We start from the raw sequence: 15,920 nt of genomic DNA, 5'->3' as shown, positions 1-15,920 counted from the left end.
TATGCTTGCTTCATTTTCACATTTATAAAGGACAAAAATCTCTTAAAAAAATGCGGCTATCTCCCTTAATTTACTCATTTTTCCTTTAGAACAATTTTTTTACAAAATACGTTACTGAACCCCATGAATTAGACCATGCATCACAAATATTTGGATTATGCGACCTTCATTCTCAAATTTACGAAGAATGGTAATATTCCGTAATTTGAACATCTCTCCTTTAAAACAAGTTTTTTAAAAGTACGTATAATTCACATGAAAGGACTTGATACTAAAGTGCAAATTAATATCTGCCTTTGTGTAGATCACGTGAAATGATTTATATACGTTGAAACTGAAAGGCAAAATGATATAAATCAGGTAGAGAGGCATTCAACTATCTGTCTGATTTGAAGTTTGTTCACCTGAAAGGACTGGATACTAAATTGCAGTTAATATCTACCTTTGTTGTAGATCATGTGAAAGGATTTATATACTTGGTACTAAATTGCAGTTAATATCTGCCTTTGCTAGGGGTGGCAAAAATACCCATGCCCGCGGGTACCCGTGGGTAAAATCCGTCACGGGCATGGAGCGGGTAGCTAAACGGGTATCCACGGGTATAATAAACGGGTATTTGACTATCCATTATTATATGGACACAGACACGGATTGGATTGTATCCATACCCACGGGTACCTATACCTGATAATAATTTAAGTAAATTACTAATATATCTTTATATATCATATCTTATTGCTTAAAGTTGGTACCTTATTGAAGAAAATTTTACCGCCCACCTAAAAATCCTCAATAATAACCTATTTTTATTTTAATTTTTTTTAATTCATCTTATTAAGTTCACCGTTTCCACTTCATTCACATCATAAAACATATAGATTATATAAGAATCATGAATTTTCTATGAATTATGTATGATTTATGAAATTTTGAGTGGATTATGTATGGATGTTTAAAAGTTGAAGTTTTTTGGTAATTAAAAAATGTTATTATTTGTACCAAAAAATAAATAAATTCAAAACTCCATGGGTACCCATGGATACCTCAATACCCACGGGTACCCGTATAGTGGGTACCCACGAGGATACGGGGTGGGCACGGGTATCATATTTATCCAACGGGGCGGGGACGGGTATCATATTATCCGTACCCATGGGTATCCATTAACATCCATAGTCTTTGCTGTAGATCATGTGAAAAGATTTATATACGTTGAAGCTAAAACACAAAATGATATAAATCAGGTAGAGAGGCTTTCAGCTATCTGTCTGATGCAGAAGTTTGTTCACCTGAAAGAACTGGATACTAAATTGCAGTTAATATATGCTTTTGCTGTAGATCATGTGAAAGGATTTATATACGTTGAAGCTGAAAGTCAAAATGATATAAATCAGGTAGCTTTGGTAAAAGGATTTTCATTGGTTTATAGATAGATATCAATTATTACTGGAAAAGTGTTTCTACCGCTGACTAAATATGTTTTCATTTGTTACTCGTGATCAAGCCATTTTGAAGATTTAATTTTGTAATCCGCAATGCAAGAGTACTCTAAATATTGTATTATGGTTTATAATTATCTGTCATTTCGCAATCTATCCTTCCAATATAATATTTTGTCAAATACGTTACTGAACCCCGTGCGAAGCACGGGTTTGTAACTAGTTTTGTACAATAGCATTGGTTCCACTCATTTGTACCAAATAAATCATATGGCTTTTTGAATAGAACGTACAATCCCATGTTTGTATGGAAACCAACCACACAAATATCTAGATTCCTAATCAAAATAGTACATATTATTGTAAACTTTTTCGTATATTTTTTTTATTGAGGGAAACTTTTTCGTATATATTGTTTTTGCTTTCAGATTTTGGACCTCCTAACTCGATCAATTTCAAATATAGTGGCTTTGGTGTAAATTAGTTGTCCCAACCAACTTGATCTATACAAAAACCAAAAATGAAAAAGCTAGGTAATTCCGGCTGTGGTTTTTTTTTTCTTTCCCACATTAATTTCAAAAGCATCAAGAAAATGCATGCATTACGCATATATGTTGCTCACGTATATCAACCATTGATTTGACCTATGTAAAGATTAAGAAAAGTTTAATGATCAAAAGCCTATTTGGATTGGTACATTGGATTTTAATTGGAACAGAAAATGTATTACCTAAATTTTAAAAAGTCCAAGCACTAATTAAGAACGGCTGCTTAAATTCAAATAACCTCATGACCAATTCTTGTGCATTTCTTCTATTTGAATTTCTTTTTGCTATTATCGGTAACATGCTTTATGATTATATGTCTAAAAATGGTAGAGTATTTAATATCTAGTTGAACATGAACAGCTATATAATGCAAAGTTATAGTTTTAAAATCTTTTTATTATACTTTTGCGAATGTGGTCTCTATATAATTTTGAACATTAGCATGCTCTACCTTTATGATATCACAAAGCAACATGTTTTGCAAAGTTTAAACGAATATAGGCATAAATTTGGAGGTATTGTTTTCTTCGGAGTAAGTTTATTTGTTATGTCGTTTTTACCGGAGATGTAAATATCCTTGAAGGATAGTTGATAATTTATCCAACAACCGTAAAAATTAATCACATAAGCAAATTTACAAATTAGTTTGTGGACACCATTTACAAATTTAATCATGTGGCTCATTCTCATTCGGTTGTTGAGTAAGTTACTCACAATTTTTCAAGGGTTACATATATGTCTCCAAAAAAAAAGTCACAATTTTTTTAAGGGTAACGTATGTCTCACCAAATCTATAAGCAAAATGAATTATTCAGACTAAAATTGAGTTACTCCAACCTGATACAAAGAGATAGTATTCACCACTTTACATAAATGATAAAGGGTTACTTACACCAATTCGCACAAATAAGTCAAGCAAAGAATATATGTCAAGTGCTTGCATAATTTTATAATTTAGTTGTATGATATATTGTGTTGCTTAATTTTAATTTTGTGACATAAACAAACCAAATTATGAAATTAAGGTGCATGGATGTATGTCAGAACTTTTTCCAATCTGCTTTGTGGGCCTTTCTTTGTAGCTTCTCAAACGGCTTCTTTTTTGTACAACTTGATGATGATGAATGATATTTTTAATAGTGGAACGGTAGGTTGAAGTCGAGATCGATAATAGCTTTGGCTTTGGTTTTTTTTAGTTGCCTTGTTGATCCAATATTCTCACTAAAGTAAACTAATTTATTTATAGGAAATACATGCATGCATTTGTAGTTATTTTCGAAACCAAAAGATGTGCACTTAGCTGCACGGACGAGATTTCATTGATTTTGCTTTTCATTTTTTTGGTTAAAAATTAACATGAGTTTAGGGTCCTTGTGCAATCTAGGCTGTAAAGATTAATCTGTCGCTATAACAAAAAAAGAACGTGTGTATATTTTTTTTTTTTTGTGCTTCTAGAACATTTTATATAATAAATATGTGTTATTATTTAAAGTCTCAGCACAGCAAGAAAATGACCTAAGTATATAATTGAATAACTTACCTCTCAAAGTTCAGCTTTTAGCTTTCTCTTTACTTTAACATGGTGCTTTTGTCGATTAAAAAAACATAGTGCTTTAATTTGTGCATTTATAAACTGTATTATTATACACTATAGAACTAGTCATGCAATCCTCTTCAAAAAAAAAAAAAGTATAGAACTAGTCATGCAATCCTGTTAAAAAAATAAATTATGCTATCGCTGCAACATGCGTGTAATCTCTGATTGAAATAATAATTGACCAAAATTTACTGGTCCTTTTGGTGCGCATGATAGGATAGAGACATGATAGAATTAAAAATTGCATAAGGATAGGATATGATAGTGATAGGATAGACACATATGTTGTAAAATTAGGAATAAATTATTTTTACAAATAATAATCTATCATATAAACAAAAGCATCAGTTAAAGAATAAACGAGAGAGATTTAAGAAAACTTATCTTTTCTTAATATTGTTGTATATGTTGCGGATTCGATGAGAAAACACACCAATAACAAACTTGATGTGTGGAGCAAGGGATAATTAAGCAACCAATATCAAAGTGAATTGCAATTAAACAAGCAAAAGTAGAAAAACAGCGAGAGAAAAGCAGAGAGAACACAAAAGAATCTGTTTACCCAGTTCGGTCCAAATTGACCTAGTCTGGGGGAGAGAGCAGCCCTCCGTTCCACTATATGATGAGTAACGTTACAAAAGAGATTTCAATGGGTTACAAGAATAAGTCTCCCGCCTAATTCTACCCAAATCCCAGCCTCTTCCCGTAACCAAGAGACTCAATCCTAATAGTGTTTCCCAAGGTGAATCAACCTTCAAACCCTAGTTTGTTGCCAAGAGACAAACTCTATACAAACCCTAGTTTGATTTCTAAACCCTTGTTTCAGCCCCCTCTATCTCTCTCTAAATAGTCTGATACAAGGCCTATATTTATAGTAAAAGAAACTCCCATAAAATTGTAACAAATCTGGCCCAAAAATACGTTTCTGAAAAATAACAGCACGCGAAATCGGCCACCGATTTTTCCCAATCGGCCACCGATTTTTCCCGAACAGAAAGCCTCCCAAAAGGCAGCCAAAATCGGCCACCGATTTTCCAAATCGGCCACCGATTTGTACTTTCAGCAAACATCAATTTTGGCCTCCAAACTCCAATTTTGAGTCACTTTCACAACAATCTCCACCTTGACTCCAAATTAGTGATGATGCCCATTTAACATCAACACCTTGCTGCTCTTTCCCTTGCTTCCCACTACACCAAGTAGCTCCACAAGTTTACACCTTAATCTCTTCAATCATCGGAATGCCTTCCGCCCCTTTGAAGATCCTTGTGTCCAAACTACTCAAGGAATTTTAGGTAGTTCCACAAGTACACACCTTAACCTCTTCAGCCATCGGAATGTCTTCCGCCTTCTCGAAGATCCTTGTATCCAAACTACACTAGGAATTTCAGGTAGTTCTACAAGACTACACCATACCTCTTCAATACGAGACATCTCCCGCTTCCTTGAAGATCACCTTGCATCCAATCACCCTTGGACTTTTAGGGTAATTCCACAAGCCGTGCTATACATTCTTCAACCTCCGGAATGCCTTCCGTCTTCATGAAGAAAACCCTTGCTCACCACTAGAGCATAGCACCCAAGGTCCTCCATAGTCGTACCACTCCCGGTGTGTTCAACTCCACCTAAAGCTGAGCTTCCAACCTCTCAACTAGCAAATGAGTACATCCCACTATGTCTTCCTTGAACCTCCACCTCAACCGGTAGATCATGAGTATTCTTACCACCGCCTCTCCAGACTGATCATGAGTATTCTTACCACCGCCTCTCCAGGCTGATGTTGAGTGTTTAACGTCTCTCCAGACGATCACCGTTCCACTAAGCATCAATACCAAGGTGACCAACATCACCTTCATCCTCCAAACAACACCACACCATCAGAGCACCTGCATCCTCATAACCCTCAGTGACAATTTGTGCGGAGTTACCATTAATCTCCGGACAATCCTTCTTGAAGTGACCCATCTTGTTACACTTAAAGCATTTAAACTTTGTCTTGTTACTACTTTTTCCTCGGTTACTTCTACCTCCACCATTCCCTCTTGAAACACTTAGGCCTTCCCCGTTTTCATCAACTCTCAAGTCCTTCGACTTAGTCAACTCCTTGGTTCTCAAAGCTGCTTGAACTTCTTCCAAGGTAACAGTGCCTTCTTTTCCATAGAGCATGGTATCTTTAAACGATTCAAAAGATCTAGGTAGAGCACATAACAAGAGTATAGCTTTATCTTCATCCTCAAGATTCACCTCAATATTCTCCAAGTCATCAAGGATTTTGTTGAACTCCGTAAGTTGCTCCATGATGGCCTTTGACTCCACCATCTTGAATGAGTAGAGTTGTTGCTTTAGGAATTGCCGATGAGCCAAAGACTTTGTCATATACAAAGATTCCAACTTTGCCCACATCGATGCCGCGGTTGGTTCCTTTGCTACTTCTCTCAAAACTTTATCTCCGAGGCACAAGACAATGGCACTCCTGGCCTTGTCCACCATCTCGGTCTTCTCCGCTCGTGTCATGGTGACCGGTAACGAACCTTCACCCTTCAAAGCTTTCTCACACTTCTGTTGTATTAATACCGCTTCCATCTTTACCTTCCATAACCCAAAATCGTTATCTCCGGTAAACTTCTCAATATCCCACTTCGAACCCATGGTACTAGATTATCCTTTGACCTTGCCCCACGGTGGGCGCCAATTGTTGCGGATTCGATGAGAAAACACACCAATAACAAACTTGATGTGTGGAGCAAGGGATAATTAAGCAACCAATATCAAAGTGAATTGCAATTAAACAAGCAAAAGTAGAAAAACAGCGAGAGAAAAGCAGAGAGAACACAAAAGAATCTGTTTACCCAGTTCGGTCCAAATTGACCTAGTCTGGGGGAGAGAGCAGCCCTCCGTTCCACTATATGATGAGTAACGTTACAAAAGAGATTTCAATGGGTTACAAGAATAAGTCTCCCGCCTAATTCTACCCAAATCCCAGCCTCTTCCCGTAACCAAGAGACTCAATCCTAATAGTGTTTCCCAAGGTGAATCAACCTTCAAACCCTAGTTTGTTGCCAAGAGACAAACTCTATACAAACCCTAGTTTGATTTCTAAACCCTTGTTTCAGCCCCCTCTATCTCTCTCTAAATAGTCTGATACAAGGCCTATATTTATAGTAAAAGAAACTCCCATAAAATTGTAACAAATCTGGCCCAAAAATACGTTTCTGAAAAATAACAGCACGCGAAATCGGCCACCGATTTTTCCCAATCGGCCACCGATTTTTCCCGAACAGAAAGCCTCCCAAAAGGCAGCCAAAATCGGCCACCGATTTTCCAAATCGGCCACCGATTTGTACTTTCAGCAAACATCAATTTTGGCCTCCAAACTCCAATTTTGAGTCACTTTCACAACAGTATAATTTGACTGCTGAAATAGTTCTATCAACATTCTCCACCAATACTTCATAGGACACCTAGTAAACCGATAGATAACCTGAGGCGTGACGAAGTCACCGTCCTTAAGGATTTATCCGCCTCATAAGCGCATATCCTCCCAGGATACAACAAGTTCTTCTCTGACATGAATTATGTCAGAGGCGACAGAACAACTTGAATTTGATAAACACTGGAATGATGTAACCCAAAATTCATGAAAAATCTATTAATGTAGTGTAAAAGCAAAAGGAGCATTTTGTTTAGAGTTTGCAGGAGGTTTATACAAAAGACATATTAGAGGTGCTATTGAATCAAAATGTGTGTAACATGTCTCTAGTTGGAAAACGGCAGTTTTATTGTGAGAAATATTGGACATTAACACCTCAATTATAATAGCAATTTATACTCAAAGTAAAACGTCCTTTTCTTAATATTTTTCAGTTGCAAAATAAAAGACATGTAACTAAATTAATTTCAAATAATGGTATAAATGCTTTAGATTTGATCAAGTCAAAATGATGTGGTCAAAAGAATTAGACCAAGTCAAATACTAATAAAATAATAATAATAATAATAATAATAATAATAATAATAATAATAATAATAATAATAATAATGAGTTTCTATTAAAAATATTTTTCTACATTTCTTATTTGAAACTTTTCAAATATAATCAAAATTTACAACAATCCCCCACATATTTCAAAAGTTAAAATAAAATGTTGAAAATAGTTTTCTTGGGTAAACATCGTAGATGTAATGCATCGGACGGTGTAGCAAGCTATGGAACTCGTCTTAGACTAATGAGACTTAACACACAGTGAATTGGTTTAGCAAGCTATGGAACCCAAGACACTTGTTGTATGCAAGAGGTCTCACAATCACATTACACCCCCACAATTCTTGCTGTTACGCAGTTGTGCGCGAATAGGCCGTGCGCGTGCCTGGTATTCATGAGTGCTCTAGAGACCCGCCACGGTCTCATGCAAGCGGTCCCACTTGACACTCATATAGGTGATTCCATCTAGTGTATGATCCAAGCACACACCACCCATAAGGGCTTATGGTAATCATTAAAAGCTTTTAAAGCTTACCCATCAATTTTATATTATTTAGCACATCTCATCCATTATCATACACTACAGGAAAGAGACAGCGTTATTTTAGTGCTAACAGAACTAACAAGTAACTTGTTCTTACCCATTGAACCTTCTTCATGGGATCTCCAATCACAAAGGTTGGGTTCCCATTACTTGTCGTTTTCGAGTGGCAAAGTCTCATTTCCCTACATTTCTTCCCAAGGGGTTTTGTATACGGATCCGCTTAATTCACAAATATTGACTAAGACGTCTCTAAGTCAATTACCTCTTATTTCATCAAGTCTATAATAATAAACTTGGATTGCGCACTAAATTTACTAAATTTAAACAAGTCGGCTTAGTGGCTACTAAACGACATCTTATTCATCAACAAGATAAATCTACTTATAGATTTATTCTCATTGGATTCATATCTATTTCACATCTTTGTATTATTTTAATACAAAGGCTTATCCATTCTGTAAATAATATCTTATATATTATCAAACTAATTTCCATAATATTCTTCATCAGGTCTACTTAGATAAATACTAAGCGACAACATCTTCACAAAGTTGGGAAAATAAATTTATGATTAATTTTATTATACATGTATACTTGAAAAACTTTCAAGCGGCAATACCCCCACATTACGTAAAATAGGTAGATTTCTATTCAGGTCTACTTGAATTATTTTACTCATCATAAATGCTCTCCACAGATTTCTCAATATCATATACTTATCAAAATCATTATACTATCACACTTCCTTATAATCTTACATCTAGTACGATGCAGACAAGAACAATTCAATTCAGATAAACAATTTGATTAATAAAAAAATAATTAGATCATCCATGCCATGCTCAAAGTTAAAAATCACACAAGCCCATAAACTAGCAAATTAAGCCTCATAAAGCCTATAATTGTCTGACTGAGTCACAATTAACATCAAGAAATAAATATAGTCGTAATAGAGTGGGATAAAGAAACATAAGAATAAAAGTCATGGCGGTATCTGCTACCAAGAAATAAGATGAACCAAGACTATTAACAAATCCATAGATTATTCCCAAATTTTCTTTCAAAGGAAACTATTCAAAACTGACGTGAAAATCAGGTAAAATATAAACATGACATATTCACAAAGTTTCATTAATTTAGTCATTGATGTCTTTGCCATATATACAATTCTCTTTGATCATTTAGCTCATCATATCAAACATTGATCTTAAAAATAAATTAGGCCACATGAACTATCAATTACATATTCTCAAAAACTTTTGCATTTATACAAGTCACAAAACATAGGCAATACTAATACATATATATGCAAACCCAATTAATAAAAGAATAATGCTTATCTGATAGATCAAGATGCCAAATGGACCTTAGTTAACATATGAATTTGAGCGCTTCATTGCTACTTTTAAGAAGAAGAAAAAAGATTCATTTTCAACAATAACAAACTCAAAGACACATTTACCATAATCCATATAGACAATTGGACTTGCCACTAAAAGCAAATTATTAATCTAGAAACAAACGTACCAGTTGAACACAAACAAAACCTTATTTCCATAAATTCATAAACAACAAAAATGAAACTTCTTTTAGGTTATACAATATAAATGACCATATACTTGTTTATGAAAGTATCATAATTTCACATCTTGATTTTCTTATCACTCTCAGAATGTATGTAAGCCAATAACCAATGCAGAATATATGACACTCAAATAGCTCATAAAAGATTGTGACATAAAGTAAAACCATTAAGCATGATTGCAAACTCATTAGCTTCATTAGTGCCCAACTTAAATATGTAGGTAGACCATGTATTATGTATAGAGACATATAAAATACATGGCACGCCAATATACAGACACAAACTTTCAAAAAATACTAATCATAGTTTAGATGACTTACTTGGCTTGTTTACTAGAACCAGGAGTGAGTTTAAGCAATTAATTTTTACACCATTACTTTGCTATTGCTAGGCACATGCAGCCTTTGTACCCTTTTGCCTCGTACTCGTAGCCTCTTAGGAAGCGCCAAGGAGAGCGCGACACCATTAAATCACTTAACCTTTCCCAAAACAGAATTGCGGTGACAGATCTCCTAATTAGGCACATAAAAAATCATGGGATAAATCCTTATTTTATGATATGACCAAAAAATCAATTCCATGGTTGATCAAGTCATTATGAGTGTTGAGTAAAAAATCAATTCCATGGAATGAGGAAAGTTGAAGAATTATGAGTGTTGAGTAAAAAATCAATTCCATGGTTGATTTGATAGGATATGTTGTTGTAAATTTTGATTATATTTCAAAAGTTTTAAATATTTTATGTTGTAAATCTCAACACTCATAATTCTTCAACTTTCCTCATTCCAATATCAAATCATATCAAAATATATTAGAATAACCAAAATTTAATTTACAAAAGATATGACCATAGCAGGATATGAATTCAAATTAAGAAGCACAAAATAAAAAAATTGATTGGAATAGAAACAAAAAATTAAACAGGAATTACACAGTAAGAAGCCTGAAGAATTGAAAATCTATTAGAATTGAAAAGAAACAAAAACAATGAAACACGAACGATTGGAATTGAAATTCTATTGGGAAGAGAATCATAAGAAGAATAAAAACAAAAAAAAAAAACAGATGAAAGGTATGACAGATACTACACACACCCCAAATAATCCAAGTTACACCCCAAAGTTACTAATATACCATTTATTCATGTTCACTGCACATTAATTATGTATACGTAAATTCAGTTTACATAGTGTATGTAAACTCTGTTTACGTAGTGTATGTAAAGTCAGTTTACATGAGTTAAGGAAACTGAGTTTACATACCCTAAGCACACTGAGTTTACATACACTCTGTAAATTGAATTTACATAAGTAAGTTAAGACTGAGTTTTAGTTCATGTAAACTGAGTTTACGTAGTTTATGTAAACTGAGTTTACATACACCAAGTAAACTGAGTTTAGGTGTATGTTATTCCTTTTTAGAATATGTACGTAAACTAAATTCACGTGAGACCTATATGTAAACTTAAATTACGTTACCTTTCTACGTAAACTTAAATCAAACAAATCGATGTAGATAGACAAACGTGAAATTAACAACAACTATAAACATCCATAAATCATAGAGCAAACGATAAATAAAAACTCGAAGAAATTTATGAAATTCACTTACTTGTATTAATCGAGTACGTATCAATGGAAGAGATGTTGATTCAATTGACGATTTTAGTAGGTATCGATTGCATATCCATGGTGGTTTGTGGGTGAAAAAGGGGTGAGGGTTCAGAATGATAGTAAAAGAAGGGTTTTTAGAAATTTAGAAGAAGAGGGTAATTTTGGTATTATAGTAAAAATTTTAATAAATTTGGGTGTAACTATGATTATATGGGGTGAAACTAGAAAGAGTCGAAAGGTATTCGCAAGCAAAAATTAGAAGAAACAAGGAAACACGATTGTAGAATAAAATAAAGTAGAATAAAATAAAATTGTTGGAGAGAGCAGGAATCGAAGGAGGTTTTTTAAGGAACAAAAGAAGCGCTTGTTATAGTTTAATTGCTAACCCACCAAAATTTAAGGATAAAAATAACAAAGGATGAGTAGCATAGGATTAGAAATATGTTTAAATTATCCTTTCTTATTAATGCACCAAGCAGCGGATTGAATCAGGATATGATAGTTTTATCATATCCTGTCTCCCTATCATGTGCACCAAAAGGAAATTGCTAAGGTATATTTCACCTAAAAGAATTGATGCCAGGTGTCACTGAGGTATATGGACCTTTTAATATACCTTAGGAAAATAATCCTACGGTGTCTCTAAATTTTATTAGTCTTTTCAAAAAAAAATTATAACAATAAAAGATGGTGAACATGAATAATATTTTACAAAATTTATTAAAAATAGAAGGATCTACTGTTGGATCCGGTGTTTATTAAACAACCTCGTAATGTTTTGTTTTTATTCATTTATTTGGAGAAGCTGTAGTGCTGTGTTAACATATTGTTGTTGGTTTCTTTTAAAGACAGATTAATTTTCATTCAAAAACTTAAAAATACAGTAGTAAAAATAACAATACTAAATGATCCAAAATCTTAAATTAATCAATACTTTTTATTTCAGCACACGTCATCACCACATAAGCGTTTGTCACACGTCTACGTACACCTTCCCATAGCCAACTCTCAATTTGTGTGATCTTTAATGAGGGAAGATCACATCGTTGACTTTCTAACGGTAAAATGATCCCGACCATCGGATTTGTAATTCCGCTCTAGGCTCCACACTTATATAAAGAGCACTTCTCCCTCATGTCAAAACATATCAAATAGTTCTATTGACATATTGAGAATTCTTTCTCTTTTCTCCATCTTTCTGCTCGATGCATTTTCGAGCCACTTCTCCCCTTTCTTTTATGACATTTCGAAATTAAAAGTGTTCTTAAGAACATAGTCTCTTTCGAGATATAATGTCCCTTCGAAATTAAGAACGCTCTTAAGAGCACAATCCCTTCAATGATTTTCTTCTTTTAGAATTAAGGGTATTCTTAAGACCATAGTTCCTTTCGAGTTATATTGTCCCTTTGAAATTAAGAATGATTTTAAAAGTATAATCCCTTTTGATATTTTCTGCTCTTGGAAAAGTTAGAGGTCAGAATGGTGGTAGCACGACGTGAGTGGTTTCAGTCTGATAGTAAAGTGATCATAATACCATATTGAAGGTGTATTTCTAGAAAGGATCATATAATGCAGTAGGAACATGATACAATTGTAGTTGAACTGTTTTAGTCGTGATTGATAGTTATCAGACATAATTTTGGACAGTGTCACTAAACGTTTTAAAGAGATCGAATTAGTCTGCAACTCATGAAAGTAATCTCTTCGGTGGCTAAAATGTTCGAACAACTCTACCAATACAAAATACCAATAACAATTCCACCTTTTCCGATTTCCAGGAACTCATGGAACAAAAACCACCTTCAACAATCAATTTTGTACCCTGCACCTTTCAAGGATGTCCAATGCGAGTACATCTTCTAGGAAGACTTTTTCAGGCCCACCAACCCCCCCTTACTATTTTCACCGGTTTATCTTCTAGTTCAAAAATCAATTATACTATTATTCCTTGCAGAACCGACAAGCATCATAAACAAACAGGCACAATTTATTGTCATTTCATCCAAATTTCGCGTCTCATTGAAACACAGTATTGTCTACTCCTAAAATGTATTTGTTGCCTCTACACTAAGCTCACAATCTTATCCCAATTGTTTTTGCATTGCATTCATTTTGTGATGTCAATCGGATTTTTTTATTTATTTCCTTTTCCGAATTTTCAATTTCCCCTAAAAACACTAATTTATTGTCCTTTGGATGCACATCTGAAACCTTCTTAGGAGTTGGACTAACAATATCACATGGAATCCAAATTCTAGAGGTTAAATTGTATGTTCCCAACAAGCATAGTGAGACTAATGGTTGCAATATAGTCCAAGAAAAGACTTCTTTCTTAGCTCTGTCAAAACCAAATGATAAGTGATGTCAAACAAATCATATAGATTCATGGTGGTAGATAGTTCAAACAAAATGTAATATTGAGCCTACAAAGATAAAGGTAAATAGGCATCTAATAGTCTTATTTGGATTATGTGCAATACTTGGGACTGCACATAGTCGGTCACATTTGAATCGTCCAATCAACATTGATGACTCGGCAGTCTAGATTTCGAAGGGAAAGTAAGACGAGCTTGAGATTTTATGTATTTCGAGTAGTTTGGATCATGTGTGTAATAGATGCATAGCCTTTGAATTAAGAATGCACATCAAAATTCAAGTACCCTTTTGCGCGATTTCCCTCTTCCTCTTCAATGAATCTTGTTTTTGCAAGATTATATTCCTTTTAAACCTCCTAATAAAAAGATCAGCAACTTCATCAATATCATCCTCAAGTTTAAACTCTTTTCCTGCTTCTTCCTTACAATTCTTCACCTTATCAATCACTGACCCAGCAAAATCCAATCCTTCAGAATCAAAAAGTGTGTGAGTCAAATCAGGATACTTGTCATCATCATCATCTCCAAAACCATAACCATAGTAACTATCATATTCATATCCATCTTCTTGGTCTTGTTGTTCATCTACAACTTGTGTTTCACTTGGATTTTGCAATGCTTTATAAGTGTGATGATGAACATTGTTGTTATACACAACTAGGGATTTATTGTGATCATCACAATTGCCACCTTCTTCAATTAAACCATCTTCTTTGGAGCGATGATGAGAATGGCTCCCCCAAACAGAATGGAACTTATCTGAAATTGAACTCATAAGGAACTTTTTGTTCTTCATGAGTGAGAATATAATCAAACGAGCTTTGATGGCATTTGTTTTGGACTTTATAGCCATAGTTTTTGACTTTGTCATTGCGGTTAAACCGGCAATGATTTGCTTTAACAATTTTGCTGTTTTGTTCTTCATGTTGTTCATTGTAGTAACTATTGATGACTCTAGAGACTTTGCAAAATAGCTTGTGAAAGTAGAAAAAGTAGAATGAACTAATTTAATAAAGATTTTTTTTTTTTTTTTTTGGGAATGTTTAGGTTTGAGATTGAGAGAGAGGTGATAGTATGAAGAGAGGATTGTTATTGTACAAGCTTTGTACTTTGGCACGAAAGAATAGAAGGTGTGGCCAAGGGTTTATATAGGAGATACTATAAGGTAACAATGATGATAATAATGTAGTGTGACAATTAATTTAATAGACGTGTTTTGTGTGATTGAAACAAGTGCAAAAAAAGAAAGAGTGGGAGTTAAGAAAAGAAAAGCAAGGTGAACAAAGATAAATGTGGTGATAAAGTTGAAGGACAATTGACATTTGATGATAGGGTTTTTGAGTTATGGCTGTTTAAGTGGTATACGAAGTTTGGAAATTAAAGTGTGATGAAATGACCCTAATTGGCTCTTCATTAGCCTTTGGTCTTGTTATTGGTACCAAAGTATAATTTGGAGATCTTTTGTTCATTTCTACTTAAAATATTTCAAGGAAATTAAACATGGTTAGAATCAATTACGTAAACTTGATTTTTGAATAATTAATTTGCTTAAGCATATAGTGAAATCTGGAAATAGATTCTGTAGTGTTAAGTTAGTATCTGCTTTGCTCAACAAAAAAGTTAGTATCTGCTTGATTTCGCTGGAAAGAAAAAGTATTTGTTTTTGTTTCATGGTAGCGAAAGTTTTTATATTAGGTTTTTTTTTTTTTTTGAGGAATTTTTATATTATGTTTAAAAATCGCACTTAATTTTTATCCAAACTAGCAACAAACCCGTGCTAAGCACGGGGCCCGTGCTCCGCACGGGCTAATCCTTAAATCGCGATTTATGCGTCAAAACGCATTTACAATATTTTTTTTTTTTGGTACAAACAATATTATTTACATTGAGAAATAAGAAAAAAATTATTGATAAAGATGAAGATAATAATAAAAAACATTGAAATAGTTGTTATTAAATAATATAAAGTGGTAGACTAAAAATATATGAAAATATTATAAATAATAAAATCACAATAATGATAACGGGGACGTTAATAAACCCCGTGATTTTTATATATCATTGAAAAATATTTGTAATTTGTTTAGCATTTTTTTATTTTTATATGAATTTATAAACAATGAATATGTATATCGTGCAAGATTCTTATATCAAATTATAATTAGTATATTATAATTACTCCCACTATTATTTAGAAGATACAATTAGGCGTTACAATGAGGCGGGTGGGGATAGGT

The 15,920-nt window shown here is 33.7% G+C and overlaps 1 protein-coding gene across 1 annotated transcript; it reads right to left on the bottom strand.

Annotated features, from left to right (window-relative positions):
• Nucleotides 1-13,609: 13,609 nt before the first annotated feature.
• On the bottom strand, nt 13,610-14,808 carry LOC146909260 (uncharacterized). Its single transcript, XM_085728098.1, has one exon. It carries the CDS (start codon nt 14,615-14,617, stop codon nt 13,961-13,963), a length of 657 nt encoding a protein of 218 aa, XP_085584224.1. The 5' UTR covers nt 14,618-14,808; the 3' UTR covers nt 13,610-13,960.
• Between the last annotated feature and the right edge of the window lie 1,112 nt (nt 14,809-15,920).

Source organism: Medicago sativa, chromosome 7 (assembly GCF_051527215.1).
Source record: "Medicago sativa cultivar Bolivia chromosome 7, Bolivia_mono, whole genome shotgun sequence".
NCBI lineage: Eukaryota > Viridiplantae > Streptophyta > Magnoliopsida > Fabales > Fabaceae > Medicago > Medicago sativa.
The sequence above is the reverse complement of the archived record's forward strand: the minus strand, read 5'-3'. Positions and strand labels throughout refer to the sequence as shown.